The sequence below is a fragment of the Anomaloglossus baeobatrachus genome, chromosome 2 (assembly GCF_048569485.1).
Source record: "Anomaloglossus baeobatrachus isolate aAnoBae1 chromosome 2, aAnoBae1.hap1, whole genome shotgun sequence".
Classification (NCBI taxonomy): Eukaryota; Metazoa; Chordata; class Amphibia; order Anura; family Aromobatidae; genus Anomaloglossus; species Anomaloglossus baeobatrachus.
Window position 1 is genome coordinate 100,254,466 of NC_134354.1, and position 23,945 is coordinate 100,278,410.

Genomic DNA, 23,945 nt, shown 5'->3' on the forward strand with positions numbered 1-23,945 from the left:
GTCAGTGTCATTATCCTGTACCCCCAGTTTCAGTGTCATTATCCTGTACCCTCAGTGTCATTATCTTAGGCTATATGTAAATACTCATCAGGGTCTCAAAACTGCATGAATTTCCTTCCCCAGCAAAGTCTATGAGATTTTATTTTGGCTGTCCGCACATTGCAGTTTTTTTGGCTGCGTCTTTGTGGTGACCACTGCAGCATGTCAATTCTTTTTGCCTTTTTCTCTGCATTTTTCACCTATTGAATGCATCGGACAAAAATGCAGCAAAAACACATGCAGTTTGTTTGATGCGTTTTTTTCTGGTGGATGCAATTTTGTGTGTTTTTTTGGGGCCTGAAACGCTGCATCTTTGTGGTCAGAAAAAAACGCAGCGTGCGCACATAGCCTATATGTGGTGATAGTACAGGAGGGTCCTCAGTATAAATACTGTATATGTAAAAAAAAAAAAAGCCTGATCTGTCTATAGAGCAGTGTTGCCAGAATACACAGGACTAGAGAAGGGTTTATCCAACATGTAACACTATTTTGGAAACTATAGTGCGGCTTTTATAGGCCTCTGTCCCCACAGAATGACTGGTCACATCCAGTACAGACACCGGGGCCGATCATTACTGATAATTATGTAATGTGTGACGGTGGAAACAGAAGACAAATATTCACCAGTCTCCAGATGGAAGAGTATATGGAGGGGTAATGCTGCACACCAACACTACTGACTCTAAAGGGGCTTTACACGCTGCGACAGGGGCGGACTGGGGTGTCTGGGGCCCACCAGGAGAATTGACTCCAGGGGCCCACCCTACAGCTAAATATAAACACCCATTAGCGTTATCCCCATTATTGTGTTGCTTTGACTGTATACACAGGCAGCTCCTGCACATCTATATTGTGCACCATAACTGGGATGTACAATTATAGTCGTTTGCAGTAATGGGGTCTTTGGTGAAAACAAGTTATCACCGATCCACAGCGTAGGTTGGTGATAACTTATTGATCGGTGGAACCAGACCAGTGGAAACCGCACCGATCGGAAGATTGGGGAACTTTTTGCAGCAGCAGGTGGGGTGTGTGACCACAGCTCCATTCATCCTCTGTGGGGTGGGATGTGTGACCGCAGCTCCATTCATCCTCTGTGGGGTAAGGTGTGTGACAGCAGCTCCATTCATCCTCTGTGGGGTGGGATGTGTGACCGCAGCTCCATTCATCCTCTGTGGGGTGGGATGTGTGACCGCAGCTCCATTCATTCTCTGTGGAGCAGCCGGATAATAACAAGCGCAGCGCTCGCAGCCACTGAGGATCACTGAGAATGAATGGATCAGGGGTCGAGTCGGACACGAGCTCCAGTGTAATGGGGGATAAAAGTTGCACGATCGGTGCAGGTCCCAGCAATCGGACCCCACTGATGAATAAGTTATCACTTATCTTTAGGCCACGTTCACACACTTTTTCTCTGATTTTACTGCTCCTGGTTTTGGCTTCAAATACTGAGGTAAAAAAAACTCACTGAATACTCAGCGTGTGAACGTGGCCTTAGTAAAGGTGATTACTTGTTTTCACTGGAGATTCTCTGTAAGTGCATATTTACTGCAGTGTAATAGTCACAGGGCAGGACAGGGAGGGGAGGGGTTAAATGTTTAAGTATTTAATTTCTACTGGAAAAAATCTCCCCCTTATAGAGAGAAAAAGTGACCTCCATACACAACACAATCCACTATACCAAAATCAATAATACCATATACAAGGGAGAAATACCGCCACACCGTGACCAGACCACATATTACCACCAAACAGTGAACAAATACAGCCACATACAAGGGAGAAATACCACCACACCGTGAACAGACCACATAGTGACTGAATACAACCACATACAAGGGAGAAATACCGTGACTGACTTACCAGTGACGTCTCTAGCTGACTTTATTCATCTTCGCTTTTTCTCTTCATCTGGCGCTGACCGTCATCACTTCTTCCTGCCATGACGTGTCTCTGCAGAAAATAACAGTCACCTATAGCCGATCACTCCCAGGCCACATTCCTCACTATTTCCCCAATTTCTACACCACGTCAGACTCTTGTTTCCCCATTGGAGACAGTATCCTCAAAATTAACTTATATTTCATCAGTAATAATGTCCCCTAACCTGCCCCTACAGTAATTATGCCCCACGTGCCCCCATAAACTAATAAAGTATGTCCCTCATTCTGGCCCCATATAGTAATTATGTCCCTCATCCTAGCCCCTTTTATTTAATAATGTCTGGGGAAACAAGTGGAATCAGAAGCGGTTGTTAATTGCTTCCTGCACAAAATATCCCCCCCACACACTACTCCTCTCCAAAATAGTCCCACAAAGTGCCCCTTTCCAAAATGTCCCCCCCAAAATTTCTCTTTCTATAATATCTCCCCCAACTACATCCCTGTATAAATCCCCCCCTCCTCATTATACTATGCTGCCTTCCAAAATCTTTGATGCCTCATAATGTTCCCCATTGCGCTATAATATACCAATTTCTTTCACAACGTCCCCCACTGACCTATAATGCTCCAATTTGCTTCATAATGGCCCCCATTACCCTATAATGTCCTTCCACTGCCCTATAATGTCCCCCACTGCCCTATTATGTCCCCCACTGCCCTATTATGTCCCCCACTGCCCTATTATGTCCCCCACTGCCCTATTATGGCCCCCACTGCCCTATTATGGCCCCCACTGCCCTATTATGGCCCCCACTGCCCCATAATATGCTCCATAAAGTCCCCCACCGCTTCTTAATGCCACTTGTAAAATAACACTGATCCTCCCCCACCCGCAGCCCCTCATATAAAAGTACCTCTGGAGCGCTTATCTGTGCCTGCGCGTCCTCCTCTTCATCCCTGCAGCTGCGGCCCCGGTGATGATGATGTCGGTGCAGGACTGAGGCGCGCTCCTCTGCAGCCCTGGCGATGACGGTACATTGCGGGGCTGAGCAGAGCTGCTCTCCCTCCTGTCACCGGCCGCACTGTACAAATGTATTGCGAACCTGAAAGACGCGCATACATCTGAATACCAGCGCGGTCGGTGCAGGCCTGGGGACTCCCGCAGTGCACCGCTAGGACCTTTGGTGAGTCACATGACACATGTGATGTCACTAAAGGTCCTGCAACTGCGAAAACTTCAGTGATCATACAGAACTTGTACGATCACTGACGTTTACGATTGAAAGGCTGGGTGTCGGGGCCCACTCAGGCCTGTGCATGGTGAATGAAACGAAAATTTTGAGTATTAAATGTAACTATAGCTCGATTAATGACTCCGCGCCCCTCTACACACACACACACACACACACAATACATCCCCCCCATCACCCACTACATACACACACACAAATACCATGCACCCCCCATTACCATCTCCCCACGCACACAATGCAATGCACCCCCCCATCACCCCCTACACACACACAATGCACCCCGATCACCCCCTACACACACACACTCACACACACGCAATACATCCCCCCCATCACCCACTACACACACACACACACAATACCATGCACCCCCTCCAAACACACACACACACAATGCACCCCCCCATCACCCTCTACACACACACACACACACACACACAATGCATCACCCCCTACACACACACACACACACACACACACACACACAATACAATGCACCCCCCGTCACCCCCTACACACACACACAATACAATGCACCCCCATCACCCCCTACACACACACAATACATCCCCCATCACACCCTACACACACACACACACACACACACTGCACCCCCCCATCACCCTCTACACACACACACACACAATACAATGCACCCCCCATCACCCATTATACACACACACACACACACACAATGCAGCTCCCCATCACTCCCCACACACACACACACACACACACACACAATACAGTGCACCCTCCATTACCCCTCCCCCACATACAATACAATGCACCCCCCATCACCCCCTACACACACACACAATACAATGCATCCCCCATCACACCCTACACACACACACACACACACACACAATGCACCCCCCCCTCACCCTCTACACACACACACACAATGCATCACCCCCTACACACACAATACAATGCACCCCCCATCACCCCCTACACACACAATACAATGCATCCCCCATCACACCCTACACACACACACACACAATGCACCCCCCATCACCCTCTACACACACACACAATGCATCACCCCCTACACACACACACACACACACACACACAATACAATGCACCCCCCATCACCCATTATACACACACACACACAATGCAGCCCCCCATCACTCCCCACACACACACACACACACACACACACACAATACAGTGCACCCTCCATTACCCCTCCCCCACATACAATACAATGCACCCCCCATCACCCCCTACACACACACACACACACACAATGCATCACCCCCTACAGACAGACACACACACACACACACACACACAATACATCACCCCCTACACACACACACACACACACACACACACACACAATACATCACCCCCTACACACACACACACACACACACACAATACATCACCCCCTACACACACACACACACAATACATCACCCCCTACACACACACACACACACACACACAATACAATGCACCCCCCATCACCCCCTACACACACACACACACACACACACACACACACACAATAGAATGCACCCTCCATCACTCCCCACACACACACACACACAATGCAGTGCACCCTCCATTACCCCTCCCCCACATACAATACAATGCACCCCCCATCACCCCCTACACACACACACACACACAATACAGTGCACCCTCCATTACCCCTCCCCCACATACAATACAATGCACCCTCCATTACCCCCTCCCCAGACATAATACATTGCACCCCACATCACCACCCCCTGCAGACACAAATTACACTACCCCATCACTACACACTCCTGCCTCCCCCCTCCCTCGGAATACAGTACTCCTCCTCTGCCTGTCACAAAGCTGTGTCTCCTTCACAAATGTTCCCCGTTATGTGTCCTCAGCCCCTCCCCACACATCTCCATTAATTACACCTGTCTCTTCGGCTCCTCCATGGAGCGCTCGCTTCCTGATGAATCCAGTGTGGCGCCGGCAGCACTGTGATGACGTCAGCAATGTGCTGATCTCATCACGTTGCTGCACGTCGGGGGCGGGGCCCAGTCCCAGCGCGCTGTTCAAATGTATTTACGTCTGAAATGCGGATTTTGGTGCGGTTTTTTACCGCAGGTGCAGGATTCTTTCAGAGAGTCCATTTTTTCCTTAAGAAAAAGTCAGTTTCTAGTGCGCACATGGCCTTAGGGTATGTTCACACAGAGCTTTTTTGGTACATTTTTTTAGCTGTAGATTTACCTTGGTTTAACCCCTTCACGACCGCGGGCAGTAAAATTACGTCCTATTTTAACGTGACTTAACGACCAGGGACGTAATTTTACGGCCTAAAGTTCATTTGATTGCCGTGGCCATAGCAACGGCTTTCAAATGATGTCCCCTGCTGTTTCTTACAGCAGGGGACCTTTGCTTCACCCCAGGGGGGGTGGCATCGCCACCCCCCATCGACGATCGATGTGATTGGCTGTTCAAATCTGAACCGCCAACCACATCTTTCACACTGATTTCGGTAAAAATAATGCCGGAAATAGTGCGATACTGTGAGATCCGGCTATGATGTGCTGTAGCAGGTACAGCAGATCATAGGTGGATCTCAAACATGCCGCCCCCAGCCCCTGCAGCACTGATTGGAGCGATCGTGCTATGACACACAATCGCTCCAATCAGTGTGCAGTGAGGCGGTCTGATCTGCCGGTGGCCGCCCTCCCCAGGCCTGTGCTGGTCTGGGGACCCTCCCCCAACATGTCTGCAGCGTGCAGCACTGGCTGGTACTAGTGGTACCACGCCACCGCTGCTGCTGCCGCTGCTGTCACGGAGCAGGAGCGGTGAGTATTGTGCTCACTTTGCAGCCCCTGCGCGCTTCCGTAATGGCCCCTGCTCGTGCCCCCCTGCGATCTGCCCCCCCGACATCCCGATCTTCCCCCCCGACATCCCGATCTGCCCCTCCCGACATCCCGATCTGCCGCCCGCCATCTCTATTCTGCAGCTCCTCCGGTATCTCCCTCCTCCTCTGCTCTCCTTGCATCCCCTGCGCGCTCTTGTTATTGCTCCCGCGCGCTCCCGTAATGGCCCCTGCCCGTGCCCCCCTGCGATCTGCCCCCCCGACATCTCCCGATCTGCCCCCCCCCCCCCCCCGACATCCCAATCTGCCACCCGCCATTTCTATTCTGCAGCTCCTCCGGTATCCCTCCTCCTCTGCTCTCCTTGCAGCCCCTGCGCGCTCTTGTGATTGCTCATGCGCGCTCCCGTAATGGCCCCTGCCCGTGCCCTCCTGTGATCTGCCCCCCCCGACATCCCGATCTGCCCCCCGACATCCCAATCTGCCGGCCTCCCCCGTGATCTCTATTCTGCAGCTCCTCCGGTATCTCCCTCCCCCTCTGCTCTCCCCCCTCCCCCTCTGCTCTCCCCCTCTGCTGTCCACCCCCCCTCTGCTGTCCCCCCGACGTCCTCTTACCTGTCTTCACCGGCCGATCACATCTGCCTCAATCGCTGGGTCCTTCTTCCTGGGTCTTCTGCTGAGCTGTCCAACTTCCTGCCTGCGGCTCCTGTACAGCTGTCTATCTCGCTTGCCTTCTGTTCCTCCTGCTACTCCTCTGGGTACTGTGAGTATAACTTTTTTTTTTCTTTTTTTCCTCTATCCCCTGTCCATTTTTACACCTCGTGCGTCCCGCCGAGCGCTGATCAGGAATGCAGATAACATATCTGCATCCGTGGTCAGTTTTCGGCGGGACTTTTTTTTCCCGTATCCCCGACGCTTTTTGTATTGCATCAGTCCGTGCGTCCCGCCGAGCGCTGATCAGGGATGCACATAACGGATCGGCATCCCTGCTCAATTTTTAGCGTGACAAAAAGCATCGGGGATACGGAAAAAAAAGTCACGCCAAAAATTTAGCAGGGATGCCGATCCGTTATGTGCATCCCTGATCAGCGCTCGGCGGGACACACTGACTGATGCGATACAAAAAGCGTCGTGGATTTGGAAAAAAAAGTATTGCATCAGTCCGTGCGTCCCGCCAAGCGCTGATCAGGGATGCACATAACGGATCGGCATCCCTGCTCAATTTTTGTCGTGACTTTTTTTTCCGTATCCCCGAAGCTTTTTGTCACGCCAAAAATTGAGCAGGGATGCCGATCCGTTATGTGCATCCCTGATCAGCGCTCGGCGGGACGCACGGACTGATGCGATACAAAAAGCGTCGGGGATACGGAAAAAAAAAGTATCGCATCTGTCCGTGTGTCCCGCTGAGCGCGGATCAGCATCCCTGCTCAATGTTTGGCGTAACTTTTGTTTTTTTACCATATCCCAGCGCTTTTTGTATCTCATCCGACCGTGCCTCCTGCAGCGGCCGATCAGTGCACTGCGTCTGTGCGTTTGAAAAGTCAAATGGCGTTCCTTGTCTTCTGAGCCCTGCCATGCGCCCAAACAATTGATTTCCACCACATATGAGGTATCTGCGTACTCGGGAAAAATTGCACAATACGTTTTATGATGCATTTTTTCCTGATACCGTTGTAAAAAGAAAAAAAAAAAGCTACCTTGTTGCTGCAAAAATTTAAAAAAAAATAAATAATTTTCACGGTTCAACGTTATCAACTTTCAGTGGAGCCCCTGGGGGTACAAGGGGCTCACTAAACATCTAGATAAATTCCTTGAGGGGTCTAGTTCCAAAATGGGGTAATTTGTGGGGGAGCTCCACTGTTTAGGCACCATAGGGGGGGGGGTCTAAAAACGTGACATGGCGTCCGCTAATGATTCCAACCAATTTTGCTGTCAAATGGTGCCCTTCTCTTCTGAGCCACGCCATGCGCCCAACAATTACTTTCCACCACATATGAGGTATCTGCGTACTCAGGAGAAATTGCACAATACGTTTTATGGTGCATTTTTTCCTGATACCCTTGTGAAAAAAAAGCTACCTGGTTCAAGTAACAGTTCTGTGGTAAAACAAAAGAAAATTGTATTCATGGCTCAACATTAACGACCTCTGTGGAGCCCCTTGGGGCTCACCAAACATCTAGATAAACTCCTTGAGGGGTCTAGTTTCCAAAATGGGGTCACTTGTGGGGGAGCTCCACTGTTTAGGCACCTCAGGGGGTCTCCAAACGTGACATGGTATCCGCTAATGATTCAAACAAATTTTGCTGTCAAATGGTGCTCCTTCTCTTCTGAGCCCCACCATGCGCCCAAACAATTACTTTCCACCACATATGAGGTATCGTCGTACTCAGGAAAAAATGCACTATAAATTTCATGGTGTATTTTTTTCTGATACCCTTGTGGAAAAAAAAGCTACTTAGTTGAAGCAACAGTTTTGTGGTAAAAAAAAAAAAAATTCTTTTCACAGCTCAACTTTATAAACTTTTGTGACGCCCCCAGGTGTTCAAAGTGCTCACCAAACATCTAGAAAAATTATTTGAGGGCTCTAGTTTCCAAAATGGGGTCACTTGTGGGGGAGCTCCATTGTTTAGGCACCTCAGGGGGTCTTCAAACCCGACATGGCGTCCGCTAATGAGTGCAGCTAATTTTGCGTTCAAAAATTCAAATGGTGCTCCTTCCCTTTCGAGCTCTGCCGTGTGCCCAAACATTTGATTTCCACCACATATGAGGTATCTGCGTACTCAGGAGAAAATGGACAATACATTTTATGTTGCATTTTTTCCCGATACCCTTGTGAAAAAAAAGCTACCTAGTTGAAGCAACAGTTTTGTGGTAAAATATTTTTTTTTTCTTTTCACGGCTCAACATTATAAACTTCTGTGAATCCCCCTGGTGTTCAAAGTGCTCACCAAACATCTAGAAAAATTATTTGAGGGCTCTAGTTTCCAAAATGGCATCACTTGTGAGGGAGCTCCATTGTTTAGGCACCTCAGGGGGTCTTCAAACCCGACATGGCGTCCGCTAATGAGTGCAGCTAATTGTGCGTTCAAAAATTCAAATGGCGCTCCTTCCCTTTCGACCTCTGCCGTGCACCCAAACAATTGATTTTTACCCCATATGGGGTATCAGCGTACTCAGGTGAAAATGCACAATAAATTGTAGGGTGCACTTTCTCTTTTCTCCCTTGTAAAAATGAAAATTTTATGGCTAAAGTAACATTTTTGTGTTAAAAAGTAAAATTTTCATTTTTTCCTTCCACATTGCTTTGGTTCCTGTGAAGCACCTAAAGGGTTAATAAACTTCTTGGATGTGGTTTTGAGCAGTGTGAGGGGTGCAGTTTTTAGAATGGGGTCACTTTTGGGTATTTTCTGTCACCTCGGCCTCTCAAAGTCACTTCAAATGTGATGTGGTCCCTAAAAAAATTATTTTGTAAATTTTGTTGGAAAAATTAGAAATTGCTGATGAACTTTGACCCCTTCTAACTTCCTAACGAAAAAAAAAATTGTTTCGAAAATTGCGCTGATGTAAAGTAGACAAGTGGGAAATGTTATTTCGTAACTATTTTGTGTGAGATATCTCTCAGATTTATGGGCATACATTTTCAAAGTTTGAAAATTGCGAAATTGTCAACATTTTCGCACAATTTCCTAAATTTTCACAAATAAACGCAAAAAGTATCGGCCGAAATTTACAACTGACATGAAGTACAATATGTCACGAAAAAACAATCTCAGAATCGCCAGGATCCGTTGAAGCATTCCAGAGTTATAACCTGTCAAAGTGACACTGGTCAGAATTGCAAAAAATGGCCCGGTCATTAGGGTGTTTTAGTGGCCGGGGGTGAAGGGGTTAAAGCGCATCAATCACCAGCATGGCCGGCTTTACCTACGTGCGAGTGGTGCAGTCACACAAGGTGCCGGACGGCAGACAGCAGAGGGGGCGCCCAGGGAGCAGCAATTCACTTTCACTTTGCTGCTCCTTTGGTGCACAGGCTCCAGCAGGGGGCGCCCTCCCCTGTTCTCTGCTCGGTTTCCTCTCTGCTCCCGTCTTTACCAGAGAGAGAGAAGGGGGAGGGGCACCTGCACTACCAGAGATGCTGCTAAAGCCCCGCTGAAATCTTGGAGCCCAGGGAGTAACTGTATGTGAGTATAACATGCTGTGTGTCATATCTGTAATGTATTATTATTATATATCTTATCGATCTATTATTATATGTCTTATCGATCTATTTCTCAATTATATATCTGTCTATCCATCTATGTCTCTATTACGGTATATATCTGTCTTTCTGTCTGTCTGTGTGGGGGCTCCTGCTGTGCATACGAGGCTGTGTGGGGGCTCCTGCTGTGCAAAGGAGGCTGTGTGGCGGCTCCTACTATGCATAGGAGGCTGTGTGGGGGCTCCTGCTGTGTATAGAAGGCTGTGTGGTGGCTCCTGCTGTGCATAGGAGGCTGTGTGGGGGCTCCTGCTGTGCATAGGAGGCTGTGTGGCGGCTCCTGCTATGCATAGGAGGCTGTGTGGGGGCTCCTGCTGTGTATAGAAGGCTGTGTGGGGGCTCCTGCTGTGCATAGGAGGCTGTGTGGGGGCTCCTGCTGTGCATAGGAGGCTTTGTGGGGGCTCCTGCTGTGCATAGGAGGCTGTGTGGCGGCTCCTGCAGGGATTTGCATATAGTTGTAGTGTGGCCTCTAGATTTATCTCCTGTGGACACCAGACACCCCAGTCCAGCCCTGCATCCATTTATCTTTTATATAGTATCTATGTGTGTGTCATGTATATGGTGTAAATTGTGCAGTGGCAAAACAACTGGGCCTGTGGGTGATGGGGGCCATTGCTATTTCCTCGGATGCATGGTTGAACACCATTGAGGAGCGGATGGCCACTGGCTCCCTGTTTCACCCTTGCTCTGCAGCGGTGGCTCCCAGATAGGTGTAATGACATCAGGAGGAGCCCGTGATGTGATGCCAGTGGGCCCAGCAGCTGCAGTCAGAGTGGGTGCAGAGCATGTGTAGGGGGTTGTAGATACATATATACAGTATTTATTATACAGCCTACATGTGCCCTGTACCTGTCACGTATAGTGTGTAATGTAATGTAATTCTGACTATTGACCTGCCATCTCCTAAAGGTGTGTAATATGCACTTTGTTAGGATTTCACTTGCCGATTCGAGTAGTTGTCATCTGATCGCTCACATCTGATTTGCAATGTGTGGTCATCAGCCGAATAATGACTCCTCCTGTTTCTCTCAAACTGAAAATTATAATAATGAGAGAAGCAGGAGGAGACGTCATTCTGCAGATGACACAGAGTTTGCAAATCACTTGTGAGCTATCACACGACCACTCAAATTGGCAAATGAAATCCTCACAGCGTATATTACACAGATCCGGACAGTCAATGTGCAGAACGTCAAACCCAGGGGAGACACACTGGTCAGTCTAGGGCAGCAGAGCAGGGAGAAGCAGAATATTCTGCAGAATATCACATGATTCAGCATGGATTTATATTAAAATTTTTCCAACAAAATTATTTGCAGCATTGCCAGCTAGTGTGAGCCCAGACTGATTAATAAAGGGATTACAGTATATATGCCATAGTTCTTCCATACACAGTTCCCCTCCCTCATGGCATGCATGTGGTACTGCACCTCAGTTTGTTTAGGTCATTGGAGCTGAGATGCAGTGACACATACACAGTGCCCCCCCCCCACAATCTTCATGGTGTGTATGTGGTACTGCCCCTCAGTCTGCTCAGGGTAGTGGAGCCGAGAGAATCTATAGGTTTTGAAACACAAGCAAGTAAAGTTTGCAAAATTAGCAGCTTTTTGAGGGGCATCAACTGCCGATCAGCTGATAGCTGGGGTGGGTATTCATAGTAATTCCCCCCTGCCTGTTGTTCCTCCCCCTTTTATTTATGCTTTTATTATAGAATAGTTTTACTAAGTGACGAATAGAAGGACCTGTGCTGATGTCATACCCATGTGACCAGAGGGGGCAGGGCCTCAGCCAACATAGCGGATACCAGGAAGCAAAATTATTTTTGTTGGCTGAGGCCCCGCCCCTTCTGGTCACATCGGTATGAAATCACCACAGGTCCTTCTAGCCACTTATTTATAAGTTTTATTTCTATAGCGCCAACATATTCTGCAGCGCTTTACAATTAAGAGGGGACATGTACAGACAATATGAGACAATATAAAATAAAGATACCAGGAGGAGTGAGGGCCCTGCTCGTACAGTGCTGGCCAAAAGCACCGGCACCCCTGCAATTCTGCCAGACAACACCCAGTTTCCTCTCGAAAATGACCGCAACCACAAACTCCCCCATATCACTATCTTCACTTAACTTGTCTTCAATGCAGAAAAAAAAAATGGTCATAAAGCCAAATTGGATATAATTCCACACCAAACATAAAAAAAAGGGGGTGGACAAAAGTATCGGCACTGTTTGAAAAATCATGTGATGCTTCTCTAATTTGTGTAATTAACAGCACCTGTAACTTACCTGTGGCACCTAGCAGGTGTTGGCAATAACTAAATCACACTTGCAGCCAGTTGACATGGATTACAGTTGGCTCAAACTCTGTCTTGTGTCCTTGTGTGTACCACATTGAGCATGGAGAAAAGAAAGAAGACCAAAGAACTGTCTGAGGACTTGAGAATCCAAATTGTGAGGAAGCATGAGCAATCTCAAGGCTACAAGTCCATCTCCAAAGACCTGAAAGTTCCTGTGTCTACGGTGCGCAATGTTATCAAGAAGTGTAAAGCCCATGGCACTGTGGCTAACCTCCCTAGATGTGGGAGGAAAAGAAAAATTGACGAGATTTATGCTAATTCTATTATAGAATTGTTTTACTAATAGGACGAGGAACAACAGGAAGGGGGGGCGGGAATCACTATGAATACCCACCCCAGCTATCAGCTGAGTCAGCTGCTGACACTCAAAAAACTGCTCAATTTTCAAACTTTACTTGCTTGTGTTTCAAAACCTATACATCCTAGCTGACAACTAAAGGTATGTATAGAATCAGCATGATAGCGGCAGTATAGCTCTGGCTTTAGGTTATATAGGAAAATCCTGGTGATTGGTGCGCTTTAAAATGGTAGGTTTTTGTCATGTAAGGAAAGTACACCTAGAAGAATCATTTCAGAACTCTCGGGGGGGGGGGGGGGATATAAAAATAGTATAAAACTAAAATGATGTGGTTGTATACGTGTGAACACCCTCTTAGAATTGACGATGTAGTTGGATTCAGAATTAGCAGGTCACTCATGTTAAATAGTCAGTCCACAGCTGCTATCATGTACAGTGATTCTGATTAACCCCTTTTAAAGTTTAGCTGTTCTGGGAGGATTTTCCTGACATCATCTTAGTTGCATTTTACAGTAAAAGCCATGGTCCATAAACAGCTTACAATACAGCAAAGGAATCTCATTGTTGTAAGTTCTCAGTCAGGAGAATGTACAAAGGGTTAGATACACCATGGAACACTGAAGATGTTCATCAAAAAGCGGCTTAAATTTGGCACAACAGTGAAATTACCTAGAACCGGACGTCCAACAAAAATTGATGAAAAGACCATATGAAATTTGGTCAGGTAGGCTGCCAAAAGGTCTACAGCAACATTAAAGGAGCTGCAAGAATTTGGGGCAAATACTGGTTGTGTACTACATGTGACAACAATCTCTTGTATTTTTCATGTCTGGCCTGAAGGGTACAGTGGCAAGACTAAATCCTTTTCTTACAAAGTAAAACATACAAGCCTGTCTATGTTTCCAAAACCTACATTAAGTCTGCCAAAAGCATGTAAGAAAACATGTTACGGTGTGAAGAGACCAATGTTAAACTTTTTTTGGCCATGATTCTAGTGTCTTCTCCCACCACCCAATTCATTACAAAAGTGTCAGATTCCTTTCATCCCCCTACCCTCCCAATACAATTTTAAGTTCCTGATAGTGTCAATGAATGGGGGAGGGGGGAGAGGGAGAAGACACAATAAGAGTTTTATAATTAATTGTGGGGTGGGGAGGACTCTATTAGGGCCATATAATGAATTTTGGGGTGAGGAAGGACACCATCACGGTCTTATAATGGATTGTGGGTTGGGGAGGACGCTATCAGGGATATATAATGAATTATGGGATGGGAGGACGCTATCAGGGCCATATATTCAATTGTGGAGTGGGAAGGATGCGATCAGGGCCATATAATAAATTGTGGGGTGGAGAGGATGCCATCAGGACCATATAATCAATTGTTGGGTGGGCAAGGGACTTCGTATCCTCTCCAAGACCCAATTAATCTTAAATCCATATTGAATGTCATCCTCCCCATGTTAATTATAAGGCTTTGAAGTCCCCCTTCCACCTCTATTCTGATTCCAACCCCCTCAGCCCAGTGTAATGGGTGGGGGGAAGGGAAGTTATTTATCTGTACATTCCCAAGTAGCATTTTCTCGATTTTCTTGCTTGGAACTTTCTAAATGACAAAGGAGAGCACGGTGAGCTGACATCATCCAGCAGCACGGCCTGTGTAACAGACAAAACATCGGGCAGGAGATTGATAATGGATTCCAGTAGCTCTGCTGCCTACACTGTGCTGCTTTTGAAGGTAATCTGGCCATTGCCCCCTCATTCTTAACCACCCTGAATGGGCCCTCCTCCACCTCCATCCGCCGATGCAGCTGCACTGGCGATATGTCCACCCCTGGTATCCACAGTTATGCAACCACATTATTTTAGTTCTTGATTTTTTATTTTTTCCACTTGAAAAGATGTGCTTGAAGGGACCAGCAGCATTTGAGATAACCGGGGAGGCACTGATCACAATCTGGAGACACCAATTGGACCAGATTGTGCAATTTACATGCAGAATGGGACAAGTCTAAAACACTTTTTTCTGAGGTACGCAGTAACCACGTTCAGATGATCTGAAAGGTGACGGGCATAGTTTAAAAGCAAAAGAAACTGGTGCCAGGTTCCCTTTAAAGGCCCAGTCACACTAAACAATATCGCTAGCAACATCGCTGCTAACGAACAACTTTTGTGACGTAGCAGCGATGTTGCTAGCGATGTTGCTGTGTGTGACATCCAGCAACAACCCGGCCCCTGCTGTGAGGTCGTTGGTTGTTGCTGAATCTCCTGGGCCATTTTTTAGTTGCTCTCCCGCTGTGAAGCGCACATCGCTGTGTGTGACAGCGACAGAGCAACAACTAAATGTGCAGGCAGCAGGAGCCGGCTTCTGCGGACTCTGGTAACCACAGTAAACATCGGGTAACCAAGAAGCCCTTACCTTGGTTAGCCGATATTTACCTTCGTTACCAGCGTCCGCCGCTCTCAGCTGTCAGTGCCGGCTCCTACTCTCTGCACATGTAGCTGCAGTACACATCGGGTAATTAACCCGATATGTACTGTAGCTAGGAGAGCAGGGAGCCAGCGCTAAGCGGTGTGCGCTGGTAACCAAGGTAAATATCGGGTTGGTTACCCGATATTTACCTTAGTTACCAAGCGCAGTATCGCTTCCACGCGGCGCTGGGGGCTGGTCACTGGTTGCTGGTGAGCTCACCAGCAACTCGTGTAGCCACGCTCTAGCGATCCCTGCCAGGTCAGGTTGCTGGTGGGATCGCTGGAGCGTCGCTTAGTGTGACATCTCACCAGCAACCTCCTAGCAACTTACCAGCGATCCCTATCAGGTTGGATCGTTGTTTGGATCGCTGGTAAGTTGTTTAGTGTGACTGGGCCTTAACTCTGTTCCAACTTTTTGAGATGTGTTGCTTCCATCAATATCTAAAAGAGTAAATATTTTCAACTTAAATGGAATAATGTCAGACAATAAACGTCTGATCTGTGCTCTATTGTGAATAAAACATGGCTGTAAGAGATTTCCAAATAATTGCATTCTTGTTTATATATTTTTTAAAATATATCAACTTAGAAATAGGGTTGCAGAAGGCTGGGCTCATATTAGTTCTGAACATCTGTAGGGAGTTTGTATGTTTTCCCAGAGTTTGCATAGGGTTTCTCTCACATACCCAAGACATACCGAAAGAATTTAGACTAAGCCCCAATGGGACAGTGATTATGTCTGTAAAGGGCTGGGAAATATAATGGCACTATATGAGTATATAAAATTAATTCTGTTATTCTTTTCCATACCAGGAGTTCATGACCAGGATGGATTTGAAACATGGTCCTATTTAATAACATTGTGGTCAGCTAGGTTTTGGTCATGGTATATTTCACACCGGGTTTGATTGGGGGGGGGGGGGGAGGGGGGATGTGGTGGAGTCAGAGGCTTCCGATTTATTTAAGAGGCGCCGACCTCTTGTTGAATCAGGTGAGGTGCGAACTGCTACAAATCTTACTCCAGTCCCTGCTGGAATACGATTTGTGATGCAGCAAACAATGTGGCTCGTGAATTTGAAGAACAGGGTCTCAACACCCCAATTCTGCAAATGTTGTTGCAGCTGGGCAAGAATGAAGTGAAGACGCCAATAGTCGAAAAAGGTTTGCACAAATTTGTACTGAGCAATAATTTTGCAAGTATTCCAAGCTTTTTTTTTGTTTTTCACAAGAATTGTGGTGAAAAAGCTTTGGTACATGGGGCCCTGAGATTTCTGTACAATCTATTTTTGGCTTAAAAAAAAAAATTGGATAAAAAAAACAAAACAAAAACTTGCTGCAATTAGTGTTGATTGCTTTTTTTTTTTAATAGTAATTGCACACACACATTAGGAGTGATGTATGCTATGGATTTTGCTACTGAAAGTTCTAAAACTTCTTATCCCATTGATGTGAAACAACCTCTTACAAAGAAATGAAACCAAATTTATTAGTAGAAATTTTGCAGCACATCTGCAAAGCGGAAAATGACACTGAGTTACAGTTTGTTTTTTTGTTGCATGAAACTAGAAGTTCCTGGCTATTAACGGTGCCATTACCGCATGGAAGTAGGAGCATTAAAAAAATAAAAGTTGACAATCTATTGTGGAGCTGTAATCACAGCTATATTCGGTGTTATATAACATAGTGCTTCTCAATACTGCTCTTTAAGGGGTACTTTGCACGCTGCGACATCGCAAGCGCGATAGTCCCCGCCCCCGTCGCAGCTGCGATATCCTTGTCATAGCTGCCGTAGCGAACATTATCGCTACGGCAGCTTCACATGAACACGCCTGTCCTGGGACGTCGCTCTGGCCGGCGACCCGCCTCCTTATTAAGGGGGCGGGTTGTGCGGCGTCACAGCGACGTCACACGGCAGGCGGCCAATAGGAGCGGAGATGAGCGGGATGTAAACATCCCGCCCACTTCCTTCCTTCCGCATATCCTACGGAAGCCGCAGTGACGCTGGTAGATGTTCCTCGCTCCTGCGACTTCACACACAGCGATGTGTGCTGCCGCAGTAGCGAGGAACAACATTGGACCGTCGCGTCAGCGTAATTATGGATTACGCCGACGCTGCACCGATGATACGATTACGACGCTTTTGCGCTCGTTAGTCGTATCATCGAACCTTTACACACTACGATGTCGCATGCGATGCCGAAAGTACGTCATTTTCAATTTGACCCCACCGACATCGCACCTGCGATGTCGTAGTGTGCAAAGCCCGCCTAAGAGTTTATTGCAATTCCCTTCACCTTCATTTCAGGAGGTGGGCCGGACCGGTGACATCACAGCTACAGATACCCTCCTAGACGTGTGCGATCGACAGGTAGGAGTGGTCGTGACATCACCGGCCCCGATCACCTCCGGACATGAAACTACAATAACCCTTTCAGTTCTTGTACAGCAGGTTATGTTTGAGGATCACTGTGCAGGATCAGATTCCTTCATCGCTTAATCTCCCAATATGACCCAACAGTCTTTGGCTGTCAGGCAAGTCTGGGGTTGTGATTTAACAGCCACAATGCCCTGCCGCATATCTGAATAGTGTGTAAACACCCTTAGGATATACTCACACGCAGCAGATTTGTTACATAGGATTCTGAATGGAATATCAGTTCCGTACATCTGATTGTGATAAATTCTGCTGGAAGTACATGGATTTCTGCAAGCCCCATTGGGAACACAAAAATAGGCCCAAAAATATCTGCGACCTAAGAATATACCAGTAGGCAGCAGAATGCTCAAGGAACCTGCTCTCTGACTAGTAAAGGCCATGACACGTTTGAGTAGTGTGACGAGGGCGGTATATGAGCAGGCAGAGCTGTGTGAACACTTTGGTACATGTAGCCACATGCATTCACATGGTGGTCATATAGATAGGACGTGAAGGAATTCCCTGGAAACTCACATATATTACACAGACATCTGCATCCAATGAGAGTGAATGTGGTTGCGTAGGAAAATCTAGCAGGGTTAGATATCTTCTGTCGGGTAGTAGAACCACACTCACCATTGCATTCTAGCAGGAAGACGGATAACACACGCTGTGCCATAAAAACGGCACATGGAGGACAATACGCATCTTTGACACGTCCGTGAACAACGTGTCTGATTTTCACGGACGTGTGAAGGGGACCTAATAGAAAGTCTCTGAGGCCGTACTCCGCTCTGAGTGTGCACTCCTGGTGGTAACCTTTAAATATAGACATCAAATAGAGACAAAGATTCCAGATATCTAGACATCAGGGTCGTGTTAGTTGGTTTTAAAGCATTTGATCTCTGTAAACTTCTGCGCAGATTGCAGAATTGTGGCGATATTGGTAGAATAGAATACAACAAAAGAATAAGAGACAGGATTTTTTTTTGGTTTCTTCTCAAATATTTAGTTACATAACTTGCAATAAATAAATATGACTTCTGCAAATCAGTCACATCAAAGGCTTCAGTTATAACATTTTGAAGACAGGAAAGAAAAAAAAAAAGAAAAAAAATGCAAAAGTTGGTAAATTAGCGGCGTGACTCCTGCACACAAGTAGGCATCCTGGATTTATTTACACAAAGAGTATGACAAGATAATAAAAAAATCAAGTGAAAATGAGCAATGTCCATGTAGGACGGGCTATTAACAGGCACGAGTGCAATACATAATGTTGTACCAGTTCAATGGCAGTATCTGAGATTAATATCCATCTACAACACGACGATGGTTGTTAAAGCAAAATTAAGGGCTTCCATTAATGAAATCTGGGGAACCCCTTTTCCCATGGTAAAGCGTTGCAGCATTGTCACGCACAATACCGTATCTAGCAAATGCTGCAGCAACAAGGCACTTCAGGAGTTACTACATATCTATACAGCATGGCAGGAAATGCAACTTAAGGTCCATAATGCCTCATTGGGATAAGCATATAATACTGCATGGCCTTGGGATGTACCGAGAGAATACAGAAAATGGATTTGGAGATGGTGGCATATATTATATAGAGGCCAGAGAACGCAGAAGAGATGAACCCTATGCCACGGCTTAAAGCTCGGATATATTAAGAGACTGCATAAACCGCAATCCTGTAATTTATTCCTAATAAAGGGAAAATACAGTCAGGCTATGTGCGCACATTGCGTATTTCATGCAGTTAGGCTGCGATCTGCACCGCAGCGTAACTGCATGCGTCCTGTGTCCCCAGCATAATCTATGAAGATTGTGCAGGAGCCGTGCGCACGTGGCGTATTAGAGCGCAGCGCTTTGGCTGCTGCCCGAAGCGTGCGTTCTAAGAAGTGACATGTCACTTCTTCCGTGCGCTCTGCCTGCAGTCCCCGCTCTGTCTATGGGAGGGGCTGCACTCAGTGCGCATGGAACCGGCTTTTCTTTATTTCAGTACGCAGTGTTTCTGCAGCTATTTGAAGAAATTTCTGGACAGACGCTACGTGCGCACATAGCCTCAATGTCATGGATGTGTGAAAAGTCTGATCTTGGACCATCACCGATTTGTAGAATGTAAAGGGCTCTATAAAAAAAGGGGTTTCTGAAAACTAGCAACAGTGTAATAACAGGATGATGTAAGTCAATGACTTTGAATACTCCATCAGATTTCCAGATAGAGAAATCTACAAGCGGTACCAAAGGGGTCCGAGTACTCTATAGCGCCCTTTGAACACAGTTGGTGATCAGAGATCCCAAGCACCACCTATAGGATCTCCTTACATTTATAAAATGATCAATCGATCCATCACAACTGGATTTCCCCCTTTCAATGAATGAGTAAAACCAGATTTACTGCTCACCCTAATAAAGTAATGCCCTAGAGGGGGACAGAACTACATGGAAAGTTGTCACCTATATATAAAAATTAAAATGTCAATATCCAAACGCAATTTTGGAGATCAAACTACTGCATGGGTGACAAAACTGATTGATCAAAGGCCGAATAAAAAAAAAAAAGCAAACTTAAGGCAGTGGATTTGGCAGCGATGTGTAAAAGTACTAACAGTACTAAGTATCATTCCCAAATAATAGTATATGACGAAAAAAAAGAAAAAGAAAAAAAACCCCAAACCCCTAAATAGTAAGGTTATATTCCCATGTGCAAAAACACTTTCCGCTGCATTTTTTCTTCCGGTCTGCAGCAATATACTCACTTTTGGGTGCAGATTGGACACTTTTTTGTGTGTTTTTAGTACAGAAATGCTGGGCTGCTGCACTTTCTGCAATTGCTTTTTTTATGTCAAAGGATCCAATATGGTGTAAGAACACATTGGTTACAGCGGATCCATCACCAGAATTCACACAAAGTACAAGAATATTATTAAAAAAGATTTCCTAGCCCTGATGAGGCTGGTGTACTTCGCTTAAAAATCAATTTCAGGAATGCTTTATAATCCTTGAAGAAAGTTTTACTGCCTAATAATAAAATGACCTTTTAAGAGTCCAGCTGTAGTGGGACTCATAAAATACACATCTTAAAAAAGGGATTATGTTGGACTGTGGGGTTGTTGGCTATTAGGCTGATAACTTACCAGTAGGGAGTTGCTAGTTACCTGCCTGTTCTGCCCTCCGGAGAACTCTCCTGACTCAGGCGCCGATTCTTCGGCTTCATTTCACCTCATGACAACAGAGCAGCTCTTTTTCTTCTCTCTGCTTTGTTGAAGGGGCGTCACTGGTAGCGTCATGCTGATTGACAGCCAGCTCCCTGTTGTGTTATTTTGAGCCGGCGGTCAATCAGCACGTTGTTAGTGACACTCCATCAACTAAGCAGAGCGAAGAGAAAGAGCTATACTGTCTATGTGATGTCAAAGGGAGAAGGAGAATCCGCCAGGAGCAGAACATGACCGCTCTGAGCAAGATCAGCTGTCACAGAGCAGCACAGGCAGGTAAACTAAAGGTGGCGTTACACGCTACAATTTATCGGACGATATGTCGGCGGGTCACGGTTTCCGTGCCGCACATACGGCATCGTTAGTGACGTCATTGCGTGTGACACCTACGTGCGACTCCGAACGATCGCAAATAGGTTGAAAATCGTTGATCGTTGACACGTCGTTCACTTTCAAAATATTGTTCATCGTTTGGAACGCAGCAGACATATTGGTACGTTTGACACCCTGCAAACGATGAACAACATCCACACGACCGCCTTGGTCAGACAATATATCGCTGAACGATTTTGCGTCGCATGTGAGATCGTTACGTGTGACCGCTAATAAACGACTTATGAGCGATCTGGGCAAATCGTAACTACGATCTTGGCGTGTCACATCGTTAACGAGATCGTCAGATAAATCGTAGCGTGTAAAGCAGGCTTAACTCCTCATAAATTCTTAACCCAATAGCCAAAAAAAAAAAATCCCAAAAGTCCCAGATTACCCCATTAGGTTTAGACAGTAAACCGTCCAAAAATAATTTACATAGATTTTTTTTACAGTAAGTACACCAGCCTCATCAGGTCTACCGGACCTATTTAATAATGTATGTAGTGTGCATTGTAGAACATAATGACGGATTGGCTTTAAGTCTGATTGTGGACAACCATTGACTTAAAAAAAAAAATAAAAAAAAATGAAAGAACTCTATATAGAGCCCCAAACCCTTTGCCTCAGCTACCGATACTGGCAATATTAAAAGTAAATTACTTGTCCAAATGTAGTGGATTACTCACTGCAAATCAGCAGCAAATCACAGTACAGTAAATCTGCATGAAGAAAACACTATCCACGTATAGTGGGGAAAACAGCATACTGCAAATGATCAAATCCACAGCATTTAACCTCTATAATGCAGAAGGGTAAAATGCAAGTTGATTCTGCTGTGGAATACCTTTGAAAATATTCTGGCATCTCTGGACTTGCCCTAATTTATATAGTCCTTTGCGCTGATTACTGGAACAGAAATAAAAAAAAGTTCAAATAAGTGCCAATTGGGTGTAAGGAATCTTCGAAAAAATCAGCGAAGGTCCCAGAAATCACAGTCGCCATCAACGTGATTTTATCAAACTTATCTATAACCTATCACATGATACGGATGGAGCAAACTTTCTTGTTATACAGTATTAGCGGAATATTTAGCATTCCAAATAATGGAATATTAGTGCATTCTAGTGAAATTTAGCGGATGCAATAGGAGGTTTGTTTGACAAAATGTTGGATATTACTGCCATGGTGAGTGATGGATTAAAGGACAAACATGATCATAGAAATGTGCTTATTGCCACATAGCAGAAATGGCCAAAGATAAGAAAATGAACACGTGCTGACCAGTCAGCAGCTCGGGGATAGAGGCAGTCACTGTACCTACAACGTCGCCTTCATTATTGTAGTGGCTAAAAAAGAACATTAAATTACACTCTTTGTTCCATAACCCCCCATTACGAAAAACCTGGAGACCCTAAACCATCTGTGACTATTATAAAACTGCTCTCAGGCAAAAACATTCTTTTTTTTCCCCCCCTCAAATGGCAGAAATAAAACCTATTCAATACAAAATTTCAATCAGTCAGTTACCATATACAACAAGCTGACAACACGTTCACCCTAAAGTCACATTGTTCTTATATGTAGAGAAAGCATAGAATAGAAAGAAGTACGGCGGCTCGGTGAGGCACCTCGCCAAATATTGCAATAAATCCTAAGCCCCCTATAAGGGGCCGCTGAGTGGCGACTATGCAGCTGGTAAGGCTTCATAAGGAATCCACTGTCGTTGCGATCCTTGCTTGTCATGTTATTTTGCTAGAAGACAATGGGATCCAGACATACACAAACACACAAGAAAATTGTAAAAATGAAAAAAAGCACTTAACACAAAAAGTAGTTCAAGAAAAGGTCAATGGCAAATGTGCAGATACAGAGCGCAGGACGAGGCCGCAGCCAAGGTAGGAATTGTTCCCGATTGTGGAGAGACCTCCGTATCCGGCCTGGAGCGACTCGTCCTCGCTGTGGGGGTATTTAATGCTTGCTGGTATATAGTGTCTCCTCCTCGGTGTCGGTTTCATCCTGGAATTCATTACTTAGGAGGGATTTCTTTGATCCAGCAGACATCAAGCGGATTTCATCCTCATAGTCATCATTGTTTTGCCTCAACCGATGGAATCCATCTTTGTGCCTATTGGACTTGATTGAACAGACGCACCAGATGATGCAGGCCGTCAATAGTAGAGCAGTCATTGTGGCCCCTGAAAAGAAACCAGGAATAATCTAGTTTAACATTAAGGGCAAGAACATCTACAAATATTTAATCAGCAAGCCAACAGAAAATGACACACTATAGGGGTAAAGACACACTATAGGGGTAAAGACACACTATAGGGGTAAAGACACACTATAGGGGTAAAGACACACTATAGGGGTAAAGACACACTATAGGGGTAAAGACACACTATAGGGGTAAAGACACACTATAGGGGTAAAGACACACTATAGGGGTAAAGACACACTATAGGGGTAAAAGTAAAATATATCTTTGTACCGTGTTAGCCAGTAGAGATAAACAAATTGTTTAAAAGAACTGAGTCCTCAGTGGTTGATACCTT

At 45.9% G+C, this 23,945-nt stretch overlaps 1 protein-coding gene across 1 annotated transcript in view; it reads right to left on the minus strand.

The window, feature by feature from the left end:
• Positions 1 to 18,960: 18,960 nt before the first annotated feature.
• The window catches only part of CPD (carboxypeptidase D), a 151,469-nt gene continuing 146,484 nt past the window's right edge, over positions 18,961 to 23,945 (minus strand). The window contains exon 21 of the mRNA XM_075335230.1: positions 18,961 to 23,588. Within this exon, the coding sequence (XP_075191345.1) occupies positions 23,362 to 23,588 (227 nt within the window). The 3' untranslated portion in view covers positions 18,961 to 23,361. The remainder of the gene's footprint in view (positions 23,589 to 23,945) is intronic.